The sequence below is a fragment of the Rhea americana genome, unplaced genomic scaffold, assembly GCF_003343005.1.
Source record: "Rhea americana isolate MKP2758 unplaced genomic scaffold, rheAme1 scaffold_86, whole genome shotgun sequence".
Classification (NCBI taxonomy): domain Eukaryota; kingdom Metazoa; phylum Chordata; class Aves; order Rheiformes; family Rheidae; genus Rhea; species Rhea americana.
In genome coordinates, this window is record NW_028187044.1 from 1,890,954 (window position 1) to 1,909,778 (window position 18,825).

The following is an 18,825-nucleotide window of genomic DNA, read 5'->3' on the forward strand; positions in this document are numbered from 1 at the left end:
AACCCTGCATTAAAACAAATATATTGGCCTTTTACAGGAATCAGTAGAGATATATTAGGAACAAGTTGYAGCCTGTAAGCAGGCTATAAGATCATCAGTGATCCTATATCCATTTTAGGTATTTATAAGACAGCTGGGCACTCGCTTCCAATCAAACATGGTGTAATAGTATCATATTCTAAAGTGCACTCTGATGGCTGCCGTAATCTTCTAATCCAAGTCTCTGCCTTGCACATAATATATTAAAGGTAGATGTAGACTCTTTAAAATAGGCCTTAAATAGAGGAACCAATTCTTTGCACATAAAAATATATTCAGAGATAAAAACATTACATGCACATACTAAGAACAAGTCTCACTGAAGATTTTTTAAATGTGAACAGATTACTGCAGTGTCCTTCGGAGAGCTTCACTGTCTTGATATTCTAGCATGCAATGAGAAAATCCTCTCCCATTTAGAGCAACACGCTTTTTTAGTTTGATTCTAAATATGGACATGTACTGAAACACTCAACTTGCTCTCTCAAAGGGGTCACACAAGTAAGAAGCTTGTAACCCAAGCCACCTGGCACATAAACACATGTGGGACAGGTATTTACTGCCTTTGACCTACAATGTGAAGTATAACTTACACTGGAATGAAGAAGAACCRTATGTGAGAAGCTATGGCTTAGTCTTCGTATTTATTAATACTCCCCCTTCCAGAGCTTTCAGCACATTAAGTTCTACTTTTAGCAGACCTCCTCTATATTTTTCTCCTTGGGTCTGTGATAAAGCCTTAATATTGTAAAAGGGTATCAGAGAAGCAGATGCTTTGTTATTCTTTAAAAGTCAAGGAAATCCTCTCAACATTAATATCAGCCTCCTGGTAGGATTTTCCAAAGGGTTTAGCTAAATCTCTAGCAGTAATTCACATGATTAAGTTTAAATGATTCTGTGAAAAGAAAAGCAACACCGAAATATAAATATACCTTAAGATAAATATACCTTATGATATATATACCTTAAGATCTACCCAACTACCTGAATTCTCTGATAGCTTTAACCATACTGGTAAGTGGATGTTCATGAATGCATAATAAATTGAGAGCTTTGGAGCCCCATAATTTCACAATCTTTTTATACAGCATTTCATGTTGTACTGTATGATAAGAATGTCCAAAACAGCAAAGTCCAGAGCTGACTTCACAGAACTTACAGTGCCTTTCTTAAGCACTCTTTCATATATATGTACAGTGAGACAGAAACCACTATAGCTGCTATAAAGTCTCAAGATATTTACAGGTTATAAGAAAGAAGCCTTCCAGTGATGTATAATACTCAAGTAGGAGAGGGAATGAAAGGATTATTGAACTCTGAATTTTCACTGCAAGTAAACAAAGATTTAGCATGCTCTAAACATCAGAAGAATTATCTGAAAATACACCTATACTTAACGGTGGTGGTTCCAAGATAAAACTTTGCTCTGTAATTTGGTGTATTACCCCTAAGCCTAAGGTCTGCACTAATAGAACACCTGAATTATATTTGGCTGTGAATGTGTACTAATACAGGAGATGTAAAACATATAGAAAAGCAGAAGAGTGAGACAGTGAAGCATCTGGTGCACCTACACATTTTTGCATCCCAATAATCACAGACAGTTACATTTTAYGGCCCTACTGCAATGCCCGCTAGAATCAACAGAACAGTTCACGCTGACTTCACTTAGTGATGAATGCAGCTGTGTTGTGTATAATTTTAATAACAATAAATAGTTAGCAAACTGAGCCAAAATATATCCCCACTACCCCAGCTCTGGCAGATGCTAGGGAGGCATGTGAGGATAGTGAGAGAAAGACAGTGAGATATACTCCCAAGAAACTTTGCATATTGAAATGATTCAAGAATTAGTTTTCCTCAAAAAAGCTGTAAATGAAGAAAGAAGCATTCTGAGGTTTATTTTACTGATTCTGCTTATTAATTGAAACTATTTTTCCTTTAAACACTAATTGCCTTTCTTAACTATCCAGTGTGAGGAGGAAGTATAGGATTTGTTCAGATTAATTAATTAGGATTGTTAAGGCAGAGTGCTGAAAAGAGTTATCTAAAGAGATAGTATCTAAACTCTGCATGAATCATCTAAAGCATATATATATGCTCTTTTTTGAAAACAAAATATCCTTACTTTGCTGTAACTTAAAAACCCTTGGCTGTACTCTTGCAGAGAACTTCTGCATTGGGCTACTGAGTACTAGAAAATGCATGTATCTGCCTCAAGCGGATTGTTTGACTTTTCTGTTTGTTTTCACATGGCCAGGTCCTTAGTATTGAAATTACATTTTTTCCCCCATAATCATAATAAAGAACTTCATTTTAGATAAATACAGCTTTCAAGTAAGCAAATTAGAGATTTGTTTGTAAATTATAAAGTGAAGGTAGAAAAGTTAAGAAAACTTATTTCTCGTTGCTTTCTCTCCTGTAAGCCCTGCTGTTACATAGTTCAAGTAGTCCAAGTTGCTCACTTCACACACCTATCAATAAAACGGTTAATCTGCAATACGCTAACACACTGAAAACCTTGATAGCACAGGATCAAATTATCTGGATAATAACTAGAGATTACTCCTTCTTATAAACAAGTTAATAACAAAGCTAACAGGACTTAGACAWGATACACACAATGTTCAGACTAGAGGATTCAAAAAATTGCACTTTTGACTCATATGCAYAGAAAGCCAATACACTAAGGAAGGAATTACARCAGTATACTGCAGTAGATTAGCATGTTAGATTTGCTGATGAGATTAACTTCTCTTTAGGTAAGCACCRAAAATCAGATCTAACAGTTTCTAAAATCGTCTATAATGATACYTGGTTCTATGAGATCACATGAAGTAATCTAAATTGGTAAATGCCAAAACCCTGAGATTATCATGGTAATTTCAGTAATAGTGTTCCTCCTCATGCTCTGGTGACTATTGCCAATCTATATTGTAATTCAGATACCAAAGACCAAGAGTTATTATGTAATGGTACTGTATAAATCTTGTGGGGATACTGGAAAATTTAATGATTGTTCCAAACCTTAATCATGATTAYAGGACAAATGCAGATCAGGGTAGGGACTATCACATTTATTTTTCAGCAAATTCATCACTTACTGAAATATTAAATATTTTACCATGTTACCTACCCTCTAGGAAGTCCACCTTCCGAAGCCCTTCGTTTCAGACTTAATTTATGCATCTCAGCCATTTCCCTTAGAGTCTCTGCTGAGTAAAGGCCAATAGGGTTGTTATATTGCCTTGCAGGGCTCAGTTGGTGTTTAGGACTATTGCCCTCAGTGAATACAGGGCTTAGTTTTGAACCTATATTACTCTTTGCAGGTGAAATGTCAGGAGTCACAGACTGAGAGGACATGGAAGATCTAACTGTGGTAGTCTTTAAGTAGGAAGAGCTATTTGAAAGGCTGATATCTTGCTTGCTGAGGTAGCCTGAAAACGCTCCATTGGTTGCTAAAATACTACCCATAGGCCCAGTCGCCGTGTTAGTTAGAGGACTGAAGGTTGTTCTGTTGCCACTGATTTCCCAAGAAGGTTCCTGTAGTAGCAAACATGCAGGCCAAGAAAAGAAAAAAAAAGAGCAATCATAGAACACATGCAAAAACAATGTATCTGCAATTACAGCTTTCTAAACATATTGATAAACTTGCAATAAATAGATTAGAGGCCAAAGCACCCAGCCTTTCAGGGAACATTTAGTTTATTGTTTCAAAACAAGGAAAGCATTACATACTCAGGCATTTTTAATTGGTTTTTAGTTGAAATCTACAAATTAAAGCTTAACATTAAAAGAATGTTTGGTACTGGTCAACATCATAGCAATAATTTTATATAAAGATGACATTGTCCATTAATTCCTGCGATAATTAAGAAACTTGTAAATGTTTTGACATCAGAATAATTTGAGATGACAATATGCAAACATAAACGTCAATGTCATTACTATAAAAACATAATGTTTCTGAAACCGCACCATACTGTTTTTCATAAGTATACTTCAAGTTACCGAAGGCCACACACTGCGTTGCTTTCATAGGCTCTGGTTCATGCTAATAAGGCCATGCAGTATGGTTAGCAAATGGACTAAGAGAACTCAAGAACAGGAACTGCCCAACAGGTAGAACTCCACTGCACACAACACAGATCCTACAGTCATGTCCCAGATAATACTCCTAACTAGGACAGCAGGGCATATTGCCTTAGTAGAGGTTACAGGAAGCCCTCCTGAAAATAGCTATTTTCAGCTATAAAATTTAGTAAATTTTTAATAGTAAAATTTATGCTGGTGCTCAAATAAGAAACATACTATAAAAAAACCTCATCCTGGGGAAAAAAAGCAATATTCTGTTTCATTTTCATAAATTATTTACTATTAATGTAGTTTAATGAAAATGAAGTAAAGTTAATATCAAAGAGGAAAAAAAATACTTTTTTCAGCAGCTAGTGCAGAAAACCAACAGTTGTCAAGGAAAATTTAACATACATGCAAAAAATACAGGTCCTTCTCTCATGAGTTCTGAGGAAGTTCATCTAAAACTTCTGTGCTGAGGTTGGCTAAAATACCATACCACTGTTTCTGCCCTTCAGAGTTCAAGCTCACTCTGCTGTAACTTCATCTAAGTCATTGGGAATAGAGGGTACCCAACACTTTACAGAAAGCAGCAAGCATTATTTAGGTCAAATAACCTCATTTCTTTCCAGCTACCAGCAGTGTGTGGTGACTGCAGCTCTAACATCTGTATTTTCTAGAAGTCTGCCTATCTGCAGTAGAGACAATTTTATCAACAAGAAATACAAACCTCTCTTTCATGTGGTCATTTTATACCCTTGCTATCAGTTTTCTTGTTTTTTTTAAAGACAAGTTGAATATAACAATATTATTTATTTCTGCCATTCTGCTTGTCAGTCTGTCTTAAGTCTTGATAACACATAACTTCTGTGTGGTTTCCTTTTTTCATGTGAGCAAAGCCGCTGCCAGTATCTGCACCTTTTTCCTCTTTTAGCATGTGGTTCAGCAGTTCAGATTCTGCATGTATGGTGTCCTTGAAAAACTTCTTGCATTCTTGTGGTTTGAGAGGTTGCTTGATACAGGATCAATGAACAGAGTTAGTATAATCAATTCCAAGTTTCCTAATCTGGGGCATGAGGAAAACTTTTACCGTATTTAAAAAAGAAAGAAAAGGGTCTCAGAGGCACTCACTTCTATGATTTTAACGCAAGTCTCCACAGTTAATTGTGCACTCTGAAACACTTAATGTTTTTGTCAAAGCTGCAGTTAAAGAGATATGAGCAAATTAATATATTAGCAAGGCCCKTAGCATCAGGGAGGAAAACCACACAAGTTTAACTTCTGAAGGCTCAATAACTAGCAGATTAATAGGAAAATTTATTATTTTTAACGTCCCACTAATCTTTGCATCTCAAATACGGAATTCTGAATGCTGAAACTCATCAGAGTATCTTTTTAAAATAGCATGACTTAGTTTCAGAAGTAGCCGTTTTATTCATTACTTTTGTTTTCCTGTAACTATGTAGTGTGGATAAAGCAATCTATAGCTGAGGATCACAGAAGGATCAACTTCACCTCTTYGTACAGCCCTAGATAAACACCAAATGCATGGATGCATGGGGTTATGCTGCCAGCAGCGCTCTGCAGGCCAGCTCTGGGGATGGGGACAGACAGGGGCATTATCCTGAAGAAGGGATGGAGCCCACAACCCGGCCTCAACAAATGCCAGGACAACAGTGGCTGGCAGCCAGCAGGCGTCTTTCCCCTCCTTTGGTCTGGTACTGGTTTGATGGCTGTATTTAACATTCTACACACATACCCCTCTTGGCCTTGCATGAACTGTAAGCCTCAGAATAATTTGGAGTTGTTTTTCTACTCTTGCTGGTCTTTGTTGTAACATCATTTACTTGTTTGATGCTAATGTTTACATATTTACAAAATATTTTATATTCTCCTCTTGGGTGTTCCTATATTGCATACTTAAGTTTAGGGAGATTATATTTGAAAAAGCAAGATAATATGACCTGAYTGATTATAATTAATTGCAGAAAAACCTCAAGGTCTGAGGGTGTAACTGATGATAACAGTAAATACATTTAAGAGATTCTGAATCAAAGATAGGCAGAGATTTTAATGACATTAATCATTGCCTGAGGTTATAGAAGTAAATAATCCTAAATTTATTTTAAAAATTATTATTTTTAAATAAATACATCTGAACTAAATATTTCCACTATTATATCCTGACATCAAGGACTACAAACAACTACCCTTAAGTAGCCTACTGCAAGCTTCCAAATATCATTAAATAAAAAGAAAACAGAACTTCTCCCTAAAAATATATTCTAGAAGAGAGACAAATGCACAAGGCTATGCTTATAAATTAAGCCACCAACTGTGCAATTGAGTTTTACATGCTGGCAAAGGGGCAGAGGRAACAAATACTGCAAAAATAGTACAAAGCAGTAAGAGAACAAAAAGGATATGCTGGAGCTAGACTTGTGTGTTACCTTGAAAATTCTGTGGGATTTACCTAAAACTGTGTGTCCTTTCTTGACTTCATAACAAAAGGACATGCATGGAGACCTAATTATAGCATCACTTTGAACTGCTAGTAATAGAAGTATCAGMTATTTCTGTAATCAAAATACCTTCTCAATAGTTTTGGTGTCACTGGATGCTAATAGGAGGCAAAGGGAAAATTATGAGGAAGACCAACATAAGAAATGAAGATTGATGATTTTGTCAACCTTAATGACATGAATGGAATTTTGGTTTTACTCGTCAAACCATTTCTAGCTAGAACAAAATAGAATACACACCAGTGACTAAACACTAGAATTCCTAGCAACCCAACAGTGCCAGCTCAGGAGTCTCCATTTTGGCTTAGCATTCACAGTAGTTCTCAGGTAGGTATTTTCCCTGTATTTGGGGGGGAAAGGGTGAAACAGAAAGTGGATAAGAAAACAGCTGTATAACTCCTTCAAAACAATTACTGTCCAATAACCAGCTTATTCAGCTCTTCTCTGTTGTGATTTATAAAATATCTATCATTCAGTTTACTCCTGGGAGGGTAGTTTAGAATAAATTACTGTTCTGTTTCTTTGTAGTCTAGTGGCAAAAACAGAGCAACATAGGAAAAGGCTTTCTGAAATCTGAAGGTCAGATTTCTAATAATGAGCTCTTAGCACTGTATCACATGAAATGCAGCCAACAGTAACAAACATTCTCTCCCCTCTCATTTCGCCTCATCATCTCTGTAGCTGGAAAAGCAAGCTAACATCTTAAGCTATGCAAGTCTGATGCTACCCTTCAGCTGACCAGAAGAGGAGGCTCTGACACTGAGCAATGGGCTTCCTTCCTAGAGAAAGAAGCTGTCGTCTTGCTGCAGTCTTTATTACTGCTCACTAGGAGGAGAAAACAGGGTTTTAATTTCCCAGTGTAATGTCACTGAATGAGTTGAAGACTGATAAATGTAGAGGAGAATCTCAAACATTTAGGAATAGAAGGAAGTTACGAATCAGCTCTATTTCCGTTCTGCAGTATTATTACATTTTCCTTATGAATATTTAAATTCTATGAAAGGCAAGCACCCCTTCTTACATACAGAAGTGAGAAAGATGAATTTCTATAGGAAGCAACATTAGCAATTTTTCAGGTCCTCTTCCTTCAAAACCCCACATTCTATTATTTATTGCTGTTGTCTTTACAGACTAATCCAGCTTTTTGCACTTCTAGGAGAACAATTTCAAAACTCTAGCTATCCTGATGAATTTAACCTCCCAATATGCCAAGGAGAAGCTAAACGTTACTTTAACCTTTTTAGAACAAAGGAATTGGAGGCACCATGGCATTAAATGMCTTTGCTCAAAGACATCTAACAAAGAGCTTTTGGCTAAGCCTGCTCTGCCATCCTATGCTTCACTTTAGTCAATCACCATTTTGGCTATTTTTGCTTAGCCACACAAGTTCCTAAAATTTGCAAGAAAAAAAATAACAGGCATTATAAGATCTTCACCGGGATTTTGAAATACATGCACTCTGCAGTGTTTCATAAACAGGACAACATGTAGTCATGTTATTAAAGAGGCTATCTTTAATACCTTTGTGCAAAGGGATAAAAGCTAAAGCTATGCGCTTAGCCTTAATGCTTCAGCTGAAACATTTGGAACTGCACTAAGCTGACTCCTTACCTGTCTTTGCCTAATTACATCCCTTCAGAAGTTGCAGGAGCTCAGTCTAGCGACTGACAATGACTTAGTCTCAGCCCTTGGAGTCATGCTTGCTCTACTTCCAATCTAAATGCCTTCAGTTTCATTTATGCCCTTCTTTTCCAACTATGCCACACTTGACCAAATGGCCTGGCTAAAACTCCCCTTAAATCAAAACTGTTTCAACTTTCAGACTAATGTTAGAGTAAAACTATTATGTCTAATACAGCCCCACAACACAGCTGATCTCATACTTATGTTTGAAGAAACTGTGCCATCCCTAACATATCAAACTCAAGGAGGAAGGAGAAAATGAACAGGTTCCATTACTTCTGGAATGTAGAATAATTTCTATCATGCTGAAACTCTGGGGTTTTTATACATTCTTCATACCCTTCAAAGGAATGTAAAGGGTTTCTTTTAAAACATGAGAGACCATGACYACAGCAGTCAAAGAAGAAATCCATACTTGAAAATTAGTGTAACCTGCAATCAGATCAGCAATAATATATGAAGGAATTTACGGTCATACTGGACACTGAACCTGCACATGCAGTGTTTTTTAGCTGACACAGCCATGCCTTTAACTTTGACCCTGGGAGAGGTAAGGAAAACGTCCATCTGTATTTACAGACAACACTGTAATGGTTGTCAGGTAATGTAGCTGTTTGCTGGCTTTGAAATGCAATAAAATTCATTTCAAGTGCACTGTGAGTTGAATACTATCAAGCAGTGATGTGGAGGTGACAGCTTCTGCCTATATGTCACAGGAATCCTCGTATCTACACTGTTACTGTTACTACACATAATAAAGGGACAYGCAAAGAAATCTTAATTTTAAAATATATTTACTATAACATACCTTATGGCAACATCCCATACCACTGCTTGTATCAATAAAGACTTTTTATTCCATTTTTGAGACTTCTCCTCCAGCAATTCAATGCTTTCATTTCCTCTCAAAACACTGAAGAGTTCCTCTAGTTGCTGCACCCAGCAACACTTTGATTACTTTCTAACAATTAAATTTACTCTTGTCTACTTCAGTCCCTCTTCTGCTACTCAGAYGCATGTCCTAGCACAATGAGACAGAGGGCTGGCTTTTACTATTCCTGTTTATTCACCTGGTCAGCAGCTCCTTTGCTCCAAAACACAAATATCACTCCTTCTGATTTGCAAGGGTCTCCCATTCCAGTGCTCTACTGCTGCCTGTTCCCTCTGGGGCAAASACCCTACTTAAGAAAGCTTTCTGAATATTTTTAGAAATCTCTTGCCCACTGTATCTAAGAGTGGTTCCTCATCATGCTAAGAGCTGCCACCCTTCTCTTTCCCAGATGCAAGTATTGCCTGTAGCCATTCAGAATAGGCTATCTCCAACAGCTCCTACAAACCTTTCACAAACACAACTGCACACAAAGCTCAAGTGCAAGACAACATGCCCTTGAGAAAGGGTTTCAGTCCTTTAATCCTCATATCTCTCTGAGGGGTAATACAGCAAATGTAAAGTCACCATTTATTTTACAGCTTTCAAGTCAAAGGCTTTTTGGGGATTTTTAAAAAACCTACAGTGTGTGGAGTTAAGTTTTTTATAGGATAGATACTAAAAGAAGAAAAGATGTTTTGTGTGGTAAGCAGCTGTGAATGGCTATGGTTACTACCCATTCCAAACGGGAATTCCATGCCAGGGAAGGAACACAGAGTCATCAAAATCAAATGTTTAAAAGCTATTATACATCAGTGCCTGTGGTGGAAGTAGGGAAATCTGTCATACCTACAGAGGTATTACTGAAGGTTCCAAAAGATAGTTGGTCCTGTAAATATTCTGTGTCAGTGAATGAATCTGAGAAGATTAGTATACTTGCAGCCTTCAAGGCAAACAGCATTTTGTGCAGTTCTTCAGGGAAAAGCAAGTACTCTTTTTCCCTTTCTGCCCCTATACCTTTGCTGGAGCACCAATTTAAGTAATGAACCATCCTTTGCTTCTAGGAAGTTCACAGTACCCTTTGATCATTCTTCCAATAATTCCTTCCCCAGATAATATTTATAAAATCATGAGATAAGCAGGAACAACTCTGAGCAATATAAAGTCTTAACTCCTTCTTCCCTTGCCAAAAGGTTTACAAGATCCCTGAGTCCCATTATTTCTGTCTTAACAAATAAACAGTCAGATAGGTTCAATTCAAATTTGACAAAATAAAATTGAACCAAATCATCCTCCTTAAGTGCATTCTCCTCTGTTAGCTTGTAGGTATCCACAGCTGTTACAGGAATGATGTTAACCTCCTGAAATCTGAATTTGGAAGGCAAAGTGTTTATAAAAAAATGCCTAAAATTGATCTACAGAAATCAGAATTGCCAAAAAGCAAGAAGAAATCTCTTATTTCCCTGTATATTTTGATTTTAATGGCTTCTTAATTATTTTACATCTTAGGAACAAAATTAGCACTTACGAAATGGTAAAATTGCAGCAGTGTGGATTTTGCTTTTTCCTAGTTTAGATAATTGAGTATATCAGCAATACAAATACCCTCCTGACTACTTTATACTAAAGGTACATGCCATCTTTCAGGTATCCTTAGTTCTCAGTTCTTCCAAAAACACAGATGATGAAATGCCAGGTACAGTCAGTGAATGAGGTTTGTTCTGAGAGGTACATCTATTTAACAGAAGATAATGAGCTTTGACAACAGAACCCAAGCCATCCACTTCCTCCGCAATTTGATGTTATTCATTAAATTGACTTTCCCCTTTATTTTTTATTCTCATGTCTATAGACTGATGAGACAAGAATGCAATACAACGCAAGCTTTTCAAATGCTCTAGTATCCTCTCGTCTTTCCAAGTCAGTGTCTTTTCAGCTGAGATTTAGATACATTGAGACACCGATAACCGTTTTTTTCCCCTAAGAATCTACAAGAGCAAGTGCATGCTTTGGGAAGCTTTGTTAGCTKTTTGAAGCCTACAGAAGAACAAAATCAAGATGACAACATTGTTCAGCCACTCAGAGTAGACTAGACCAGGTCCCATCAGAGGATAGCCGGATGCTTTGGTTCTTCTAATCAGAAATTAGCAAAATATAAATCATCTATACATCACATTATAGGTATTTTCAGTAACTGTGCATTCATTCAATGTTTACTTATTTGGGGTGGGCAAAACCTATTTTCTGCACCAGGTATCTACTTTCTCTAAGGCAGATAAAACAGATAACAACTTTGARTAGAAATATGTCACATACCTTCTGATGGGGAATTACAGGCCGGGGAGAGTCAATTCTGGGTGCTGTGGTTGGAACTGGCACTGGACGTTTAGATCTGGGAACCAAAAACAATAAAAAACATTGGTAATCAGGACTTCTATTTTTCAGATCTAATTTTAAAATTCACAGAAAATTCTACAGAAGTGAAAGTTAAGCATAGTCTAGATTTTTGCTAGTTATCTGAATTCTTTTCCCATCTCCTCATTTGCAAAGGTCTTGGATATAAGAAATAGAGTTTGATTTGGTTTCTCTGAAYGATGAAAAGCACCAATTATGGAAGCAACCTCTTTGTTTTGGAATATTGTTTTCCAATATTTTTGACAATAAATGCCAACTCACAATGGTATAAAAAATACAGGTTTAGGCTGTACTCTGGAAAATAGCACGTAGAAGTGTCTTAAAATGCAGAGACTAAACCTTGCCATTGAGGCATCTCAAGATCAATTTCTTCAACAGATTATAATTTGTATCTTAAGCTACTGTAGCAACTGTCATAATTTAGACTGCTCTTCAGGAAGAAACCTGGGCTTCATTTTGGACAATTTATAGCTTCAACAGGAGCAGAAGATCGCTAACAAGCTCATCAGCTCCCCTCCAGATGCCCTTCTTTCACCTGTTTGTGACAAGCACGTACACACAAACATTTAAAAACCAAAACCAAACCCTACCAAAATGTTTTTGAAACAATCGGTTCTCCCTTTCATAGAAATACAACATAGAAAGTTAATCAAGCACTGTGACAAATGTTAACTAAATCACTTAATGAAATACTCTAGGGCACTCAGGTAAGTAAAGATTTATTTGTGGAGGTGTTGTGAGAATCTGCATAGCACTGAACACTCCTCTGAAATCTCAGTACACATGGGATTACCAGAGAAAATTAAATGAAAAATGAACTAAGAACAAAACAATCAAAATTAGACAAGTAATACTCTGTTGCTAACTTACAGATCAGCATTATGCCTGGAATATTCACCTTTAAAAATTACATTTCAAAATTTGGACAAAGGTACAAAAAAGAAATAAAAATATCTGAAAGTATACTAAATTATTACTCAAGCAAAGTGATTAAGACATTTGGAATTGTTTGCTTTAGACTGGAAATGAATATGGGGAGACATTACAGARGCTTAGAAAATAATGAATGGTAGAAAAAGGCAAATAAAGCCATGCTCCTGGACATTAAGTGAAATTGAAAAGACAATGCATGTAAAATTGACAAAGGCAAACAATTTTTTTTGGAGTACTTGATTAAGCTGAGGTGAAACTCATTGTTACAAACCATCCTGAGACCACAAGATTAGCAGGATTTCAGAAAGGATTAGACATTTCTACAGATAATGAAAACTCCAAAAGCTGCTTTAGTTTGGGAAAAAATAAGTAGCAACGCAGACTCTCATTTTTCATGGCACAACTTAGTAACAGATTGATAGTGGAAGGCACAAGCTTTCTGTGTTAGGCTCATTATTTCTATACTGACAGTTATATTGCACTCTTCTCTGAAATAGCTAACAGTGGTATCTACCAGAAACCGAACACTCAGCAATACAACTGCAGGGCTCATCCACTGGGCCAATCCCCGCATTAATGCCTAGCTTCATGTTGAGCTGTGTATTTAGCTTTGGTTGCCACACACAAAATACCTACATAAGCATAAATAAACCTTAAAAGAACACTAAGAAAAAAAAATAATACTTATAGGAATTGGAAGATTTCCATATAGGAGATTTGGAACTGATGCTACTTTGGGAGATGAAAACAAAGATGATGTAATAGATGCCCATCTCACAAGGAGGCTTCTATATGAAAATAGTTTGAAGAGGAGAAAATGAAAAAGAGGAATTTTAAAACTGGAATTTTGTTATACAACAGGTAATTAACCTGTGAAACTTGCTGACATAATGTATTCCTGAAACAAGAGCCTAGAATACTGTAAAAGGCACCAATATTGATATTCACAGTGAGAAYATGCCATAACACACTAAGACATAAGGACATAGACATAAGACTAAGACATATCCGAGGAATATATACCTTCCTGTTCCAAGAACAAAAGTTGAGCACCAACTGCCCCAAATAAGCTTTGCTCAGAGACATTACTGAATAATTTTCCTTCAGAAAAGGAGAGATTCCTATACCCTTCCTCCAACCATTTGAGCTTAAAACAGAAAATGATAAATCATGTTCATGAGACAGGCACATGCATCATGGAAGACAGCAAAAAAAAAAAAAAAAAAAAAAAAAGAGAGAAAGGAATCAGCTCAGAACACAGTCAGACTTGCTGAAAACTAAATGTAACAATTTACGAACACATCAAGATTTAGGGGGAGATTCTGATCCTGCCTCCACTGGTGACATTTTCTGGATACATGCAGTGATTTTTACGATGTTATTCAGGGGGACCTGGGCATAAAATCAAGACCAGTGCCAGGCAGGGTAGACACTAAGKGTCCCTTGTACTCTGTTCACTGAACAATAATTTTGTGTCAAAATTGCTTAGCAATGTAAATATCCTTTGTTATTAGCAGAAGTAGAGCAAACAACCACACAACACATCTGCTTGATGCACAGTTAGAAAATATTTGTATTATACCAGGGTTTTATCTACTCCACCACTTTTGTTTAATGTATGTCTTTTTCTCACTCACTACCTGACATGTAAGATGATGTTAAAAAGCTGTATTTATTCCACAGGTTATTGATAAGCTACATCTGTCATTCACAGTGCTATCCAACCAAGAGTTTTATTTCACACTGACTTTGTATGAGATTTCAAGAAAATCTCACTCTGAAACAGAGAGAGTCCTGCATATCTCTGCCCTGGATGTTTGTAGCTTTGATATTTATAAACAGAATGATGAGATTTGATAGATTTAGCACAGGTTTGCAGTAGAGAGAAGGGCAGAAGAGGTGAAGTCAATTTGCAGGAATGAAAATGTATGCAGTTGCAAAATAAAACAATCATTTACCTAAGGGACATTATTCCTGAGAGAAACATCTGCAAATTCAGGACATTTTGTTCTCCTTCTTTCGCTTGATGAATTAAATCCTGCAGCAACACTTTTAAGTTAGGTTTTTCAACACTTGTAAGTTAGGTTTTTGATTTTCAAGTGAGGAAGCCATTGCTGTGCAGATGTTTGTCCAAATTTTATCATTTTAATCCACTGATTGCAAAATTATTTTATTCCRAACAATCATTCGTAAGCGCCACTCAGAAAGAATGGATTAAGMTTCCATATTTTTCTTCTCCAGGATAAAGGCTGAAAATATGCATTCAATAATTCAGTGTCTATGACAAGCTTCGAGGGGGAACCTACCCCCCCGTGAACCTGGCAGCTCACCACAGGAGGTAAAGTCAGAAGCTTTGCTCCAGAGGAACCCCAAGAATTCTCGGCAGCCGTGGCAGCACCAAGGCCTGTGCAGGRGACCAGCAGACGTAAGTAGATGAGATGGTCTCCACATCTCCTGAGCAGAAACYGCTCTCATGTAAAATATTCCACCATTTAATTCAACAGCCTTTAGACAGGCTTCTGGGTTTTCGTTGAAACAGCACAGCAACAGAAGCATCTAACAGAAAGCAGCATACTGCTGGAAAAGCAGCTTACTAAGAAATACTGTTTGAAACAAATAGCCCCATGCTGGGAGGAGATGGGCTTTAGATTTTGTTCTAAGTCCTCCTACTTTTATGACTACAAGAGCGGTTCCTGCTCTGTTGTAGCTACTCTTGGATTCTGTCGCAGCTAATGCAGATGAACATCTTGCACCTGACATTTAACAGAAAAGTGGGGGAGGCACTTAACAGAACATTTAAAACAATTTCTGGAGACGTTAGGTCCCTCTGAAGAACTGATCATTCTTTAACTCAGGTCTACTTGCCTTTGTTCCATCTATATCCTATGTTGTAGAAACCATTCATGCTGTGTTTTAATCTTATGCTGGCTACTCAGACTACCACTCAGACTGTGCTACTGCATTCAATTTTGAGCCCCTTGTGCAATGATGTATAACAAAAACCCCACAGCTACTAGATGACTCCTAAYGTTTTGCTTTCAAATGTTAATGCCTTTGTCATCTTGAAGCCTCAATTTCTACTGTGTCAAACCACATAGGATCCCTGTTTGCCTAGCAGGACTGTGAGGAGGATGAAATTCCAAATTTCACAAGGGACTGTGAAAATTACACATTTGATGTTCAAATGTTCCATGTAAAAAACTCCAGTGAAATTAACTTTGTTTACAGTCAAAGCAACTAATTTGACTTCAACTTTTACACATCTTGTTCTCTATTTAAAAAGTTTAAAATGGAAACAAAAATTCATTTCAAAATGAAAATTCAAAACAACTCTAAAGACCACAAAATAGGTCTTTCCGATAAAGATGACAAAATAGGTCTTTCTGATATTTTTGGATTTCTCCTCCCCACCACAGACACACACACACTGAGCTGCTTTTCTTCCTTAACAAACATAAAAAAACAACAGCTAGGTCTCATATTGCAAAGTAGTTCAATTTTTATGGCACCGTAGATATGACTGTGTCCAAATTTCTACTTATTCCCACCTACCTAAAATTATCTGTGCCAGAAGAGCACTTGACTTCAACTACAGTACCTTTGCACTGGCAGTAAAGGTTCAATGAGAGTTGGCGGCATCAAGAAGAGCTATCTGCCTAAGGAAGGGTTGCAAAAGAGTTCTACAGTGCAGTTTCAGTTTAACCTATGTCCTCAGGAGAACATAACACTGTACTTGCAGAGAGGTGCTGTAATCTAAATAGTAGCTCTTTTTCAACTTCACACAGCTTTTTTGCCAATCAGGGTCTATCTTCTCCTTTTCAATACTCAGGACAGTTAAAATCACCACTTTTTTCTTACAGTAAGCTTTTACTTTAATTTCATGTGACCACTTAATTATACCTCTTTAAGAATCTTACCAATCCTATCAATATCTCAATCAGTAGATAATAATACAAAAAGGGGTAGAGCGAATGGAAAGGTGATACTAAGATACAATAGATTAGATTAGGGTTAGAAATACTTAAGGTTAGAAAACATTTTACAACTATCATTTCACTGAAATGGAGTCATTCTGGAGTGGAGTGAGCACATAGCAGGATTCAAAACAATAAATTGTCTAGAACTGAGCTTCTGATACATATTTGTTTGAAGGCAAAGAATATAATGACTTGACTTGGAAAAAAAAAGAGAAGTAAAGGGGACAGGTTAAATWTCGGTCTTGTCAATTTGAGATGTCCATTTAATAAGTGCTAAAACCAGTAATGTGTCAGATAAATCTTCAGTCAAAGAGTGAATTAAGTAGCCAAACACAGCAGCAGCTTCTTGTTTCTAAAGCTTGCAAAGAAAAGCTTGAGTCTTGTGATATTGCTGCCCAGGACATCAGCACACAGCTTCAGCGATTTTAATAAGCATCATATAGACAAAAGTCTGAACATTTCATAGTACTTCAAAAATAACTGATCATTTGTGGGCTAGCATGAGGTCTAGCTTTCCTGCATCAGGATATCATCTGTGCCTGTAATAAAAATGGAAAGTATTTCTATCAGCAGTTTTGTCTTCTACGTCTCAATGGTGAATGCAAATATTAGCATTTGGCTGGATGACTGATTTTTAAATTATTTATCTGCATTGTGCTGCATTTGGCTGAATTACAAGACTGGTAATTATTCTTTCCAGGCCTAATGTTCATACCCTCAGCAATACATGGACACAAACTTCTCATGCGTAAATAGCACCAGCCTAAAGGGAAGCTGCTACAAAAAAGTCTATGAAAGTGAACTTGTTTGGCAGTATCTAATTCCTCTTTCTCCTTAGAAGTAATTTGAGTCAGGGCAGACATGAACATTATCAGACAGAAAGGGAAAGGAAAGAGGGAAGGAACCTTGGAAAATCTTATGGAACAAGGGAAAGGAAAGGAACAGGAGGAGGAGGATGTGTAAATAGGGAGTTTTTTTAAAAGCACTACATATCCAAAACTGTTAGAGCAGCAATCAAATTCTTCTCTTGTTCCTTCTTATATCCCTTCTCCTTCTATCCCACTGCAATGTGCCTGTTGCAACCTTTTTAGCCTCCCTCATGCTAGGCAGGCAACTCATGCAAAATCTCTTTTTCCCGAACTGCTTCAACTTCTGCCCTCCAGCCTGTTCCCTCCTGAGCTGAGCAACAAGCTGCCCGAGCCTCCTTCTCCTCTTAGTGGACTCAGTACAGCTCTGGGAGACAGCTGCCCATGACTCCTCCAACACAGCAGCTCCCGCTGGCAGACACAGAGGTTCTGYTGGCATCCCCATGGCCCTCTGCGGCCATTCTGCAGTGAGCTGCTGGAGAACATATGTTGAGCACTTACCCGACTCACGTGGCAACACTGTACTTAACCTCCATGGAGCACAGGCATCTTTCACCCAGATTATTTTTCTTGCTCTTATTCCTTTTACCCTATTTTTAAATCATTCCCAAGTCTTTCTTCTCACTGTCACTACCGAAAACTCAGAAAAATATGTGATCACTAGGATATTTCATGCAATTATAGAACTTGTTTATGCTGTCATGGATTGGATTTGTATGTAGGAGTGGATTAACACTGATATTGTTAAAAAAAACAAATTTACCTCAGATCCATACTTTGTTTCTAACTAATTAGTAGATTACAGAAATTCGAAAATGAGCTTGCTTTAACATTGAATTACCAAATAGATCACTTGGTAATAACAGTGATTTACTTCAGCTCTACAAACCTTGTTGATATCACTGTATTATCATTCAAATCTCTCCTGTAGCTGAGTTGCTTTGATTTGAGCTCAAATATGGTATTTTACTAGTTTCTGACCCCAAATAATTCTTCCCTTCTGCTTGCTTGAGTCCATTCATCCATAGATTACAATCATAACATTATTCCTTTTAATTTTTCATGACCATTCAAATCCACATTTCACTTCAGATTTCATTACAGGAGTTTTGCATGGCTTTTCGAGTTATCCATACTAACTGAATTTGAATAGTGTAAGATKTAGAAGTGAAATGCATTTTAATTAGGTTGAAATAAGATTCYTTAGGAGGGACAATATAGCTTCTTCTTCTTTTCTACCTCCACATCTACATGTTTTCTGGTGCTACTACTGAGCAGATGAAAGTGACAGATGCTTCTCTCAAAGCTTGCTTTAAAATAACAGATGAACAAAAATGGTACCTTCAGCACAATGTAGACAAAAACTTCAATATGACAAAAGCTTCAAACACTCAAGAATAAATAAATAGTTATTGATTCTAAATAAGGAGCCAACGCACTCACCTCAG

General features: G+C 37.0%; 1 protein-coding gene across 14 annotated transcripts in view; it reads right to left on the reverse strand.

Moving 5' to 3' along the window:
* Positions 1 to 18,825, reverse strand: part of LDB3 (LIM domain binding 3) — a 122,189-nt gene that overhangs the window by 62,302 nt on the left and 41,062 nt on the right. For 9 of the 14 annotated variants that reach the window (XM_085323694.1, XM_085323693.1, XM_085323692.1 and 6 more), the window contains 2 exons: positions 11,503 to 11,578; positions 3,176 to 3,582 (listed from right to left, as the gene is read on the reverse strand). In XM_085323694.1, coding sequence (XP_085179820.1) covers positions 3,176 to 3,582; positions 11,503 to 11,578 — 483 coding nt within the window. The remainder of the gene's footprint in view (positions 1 to 3,175; positions 3,583 to 11,502; positions 11,579 to 18,825) is intronic. The other 5 variants (XM_085323701.1, XM_085323699.1, XM_085323698.1 and 2 more) reach the window with 1 other exon arrangement.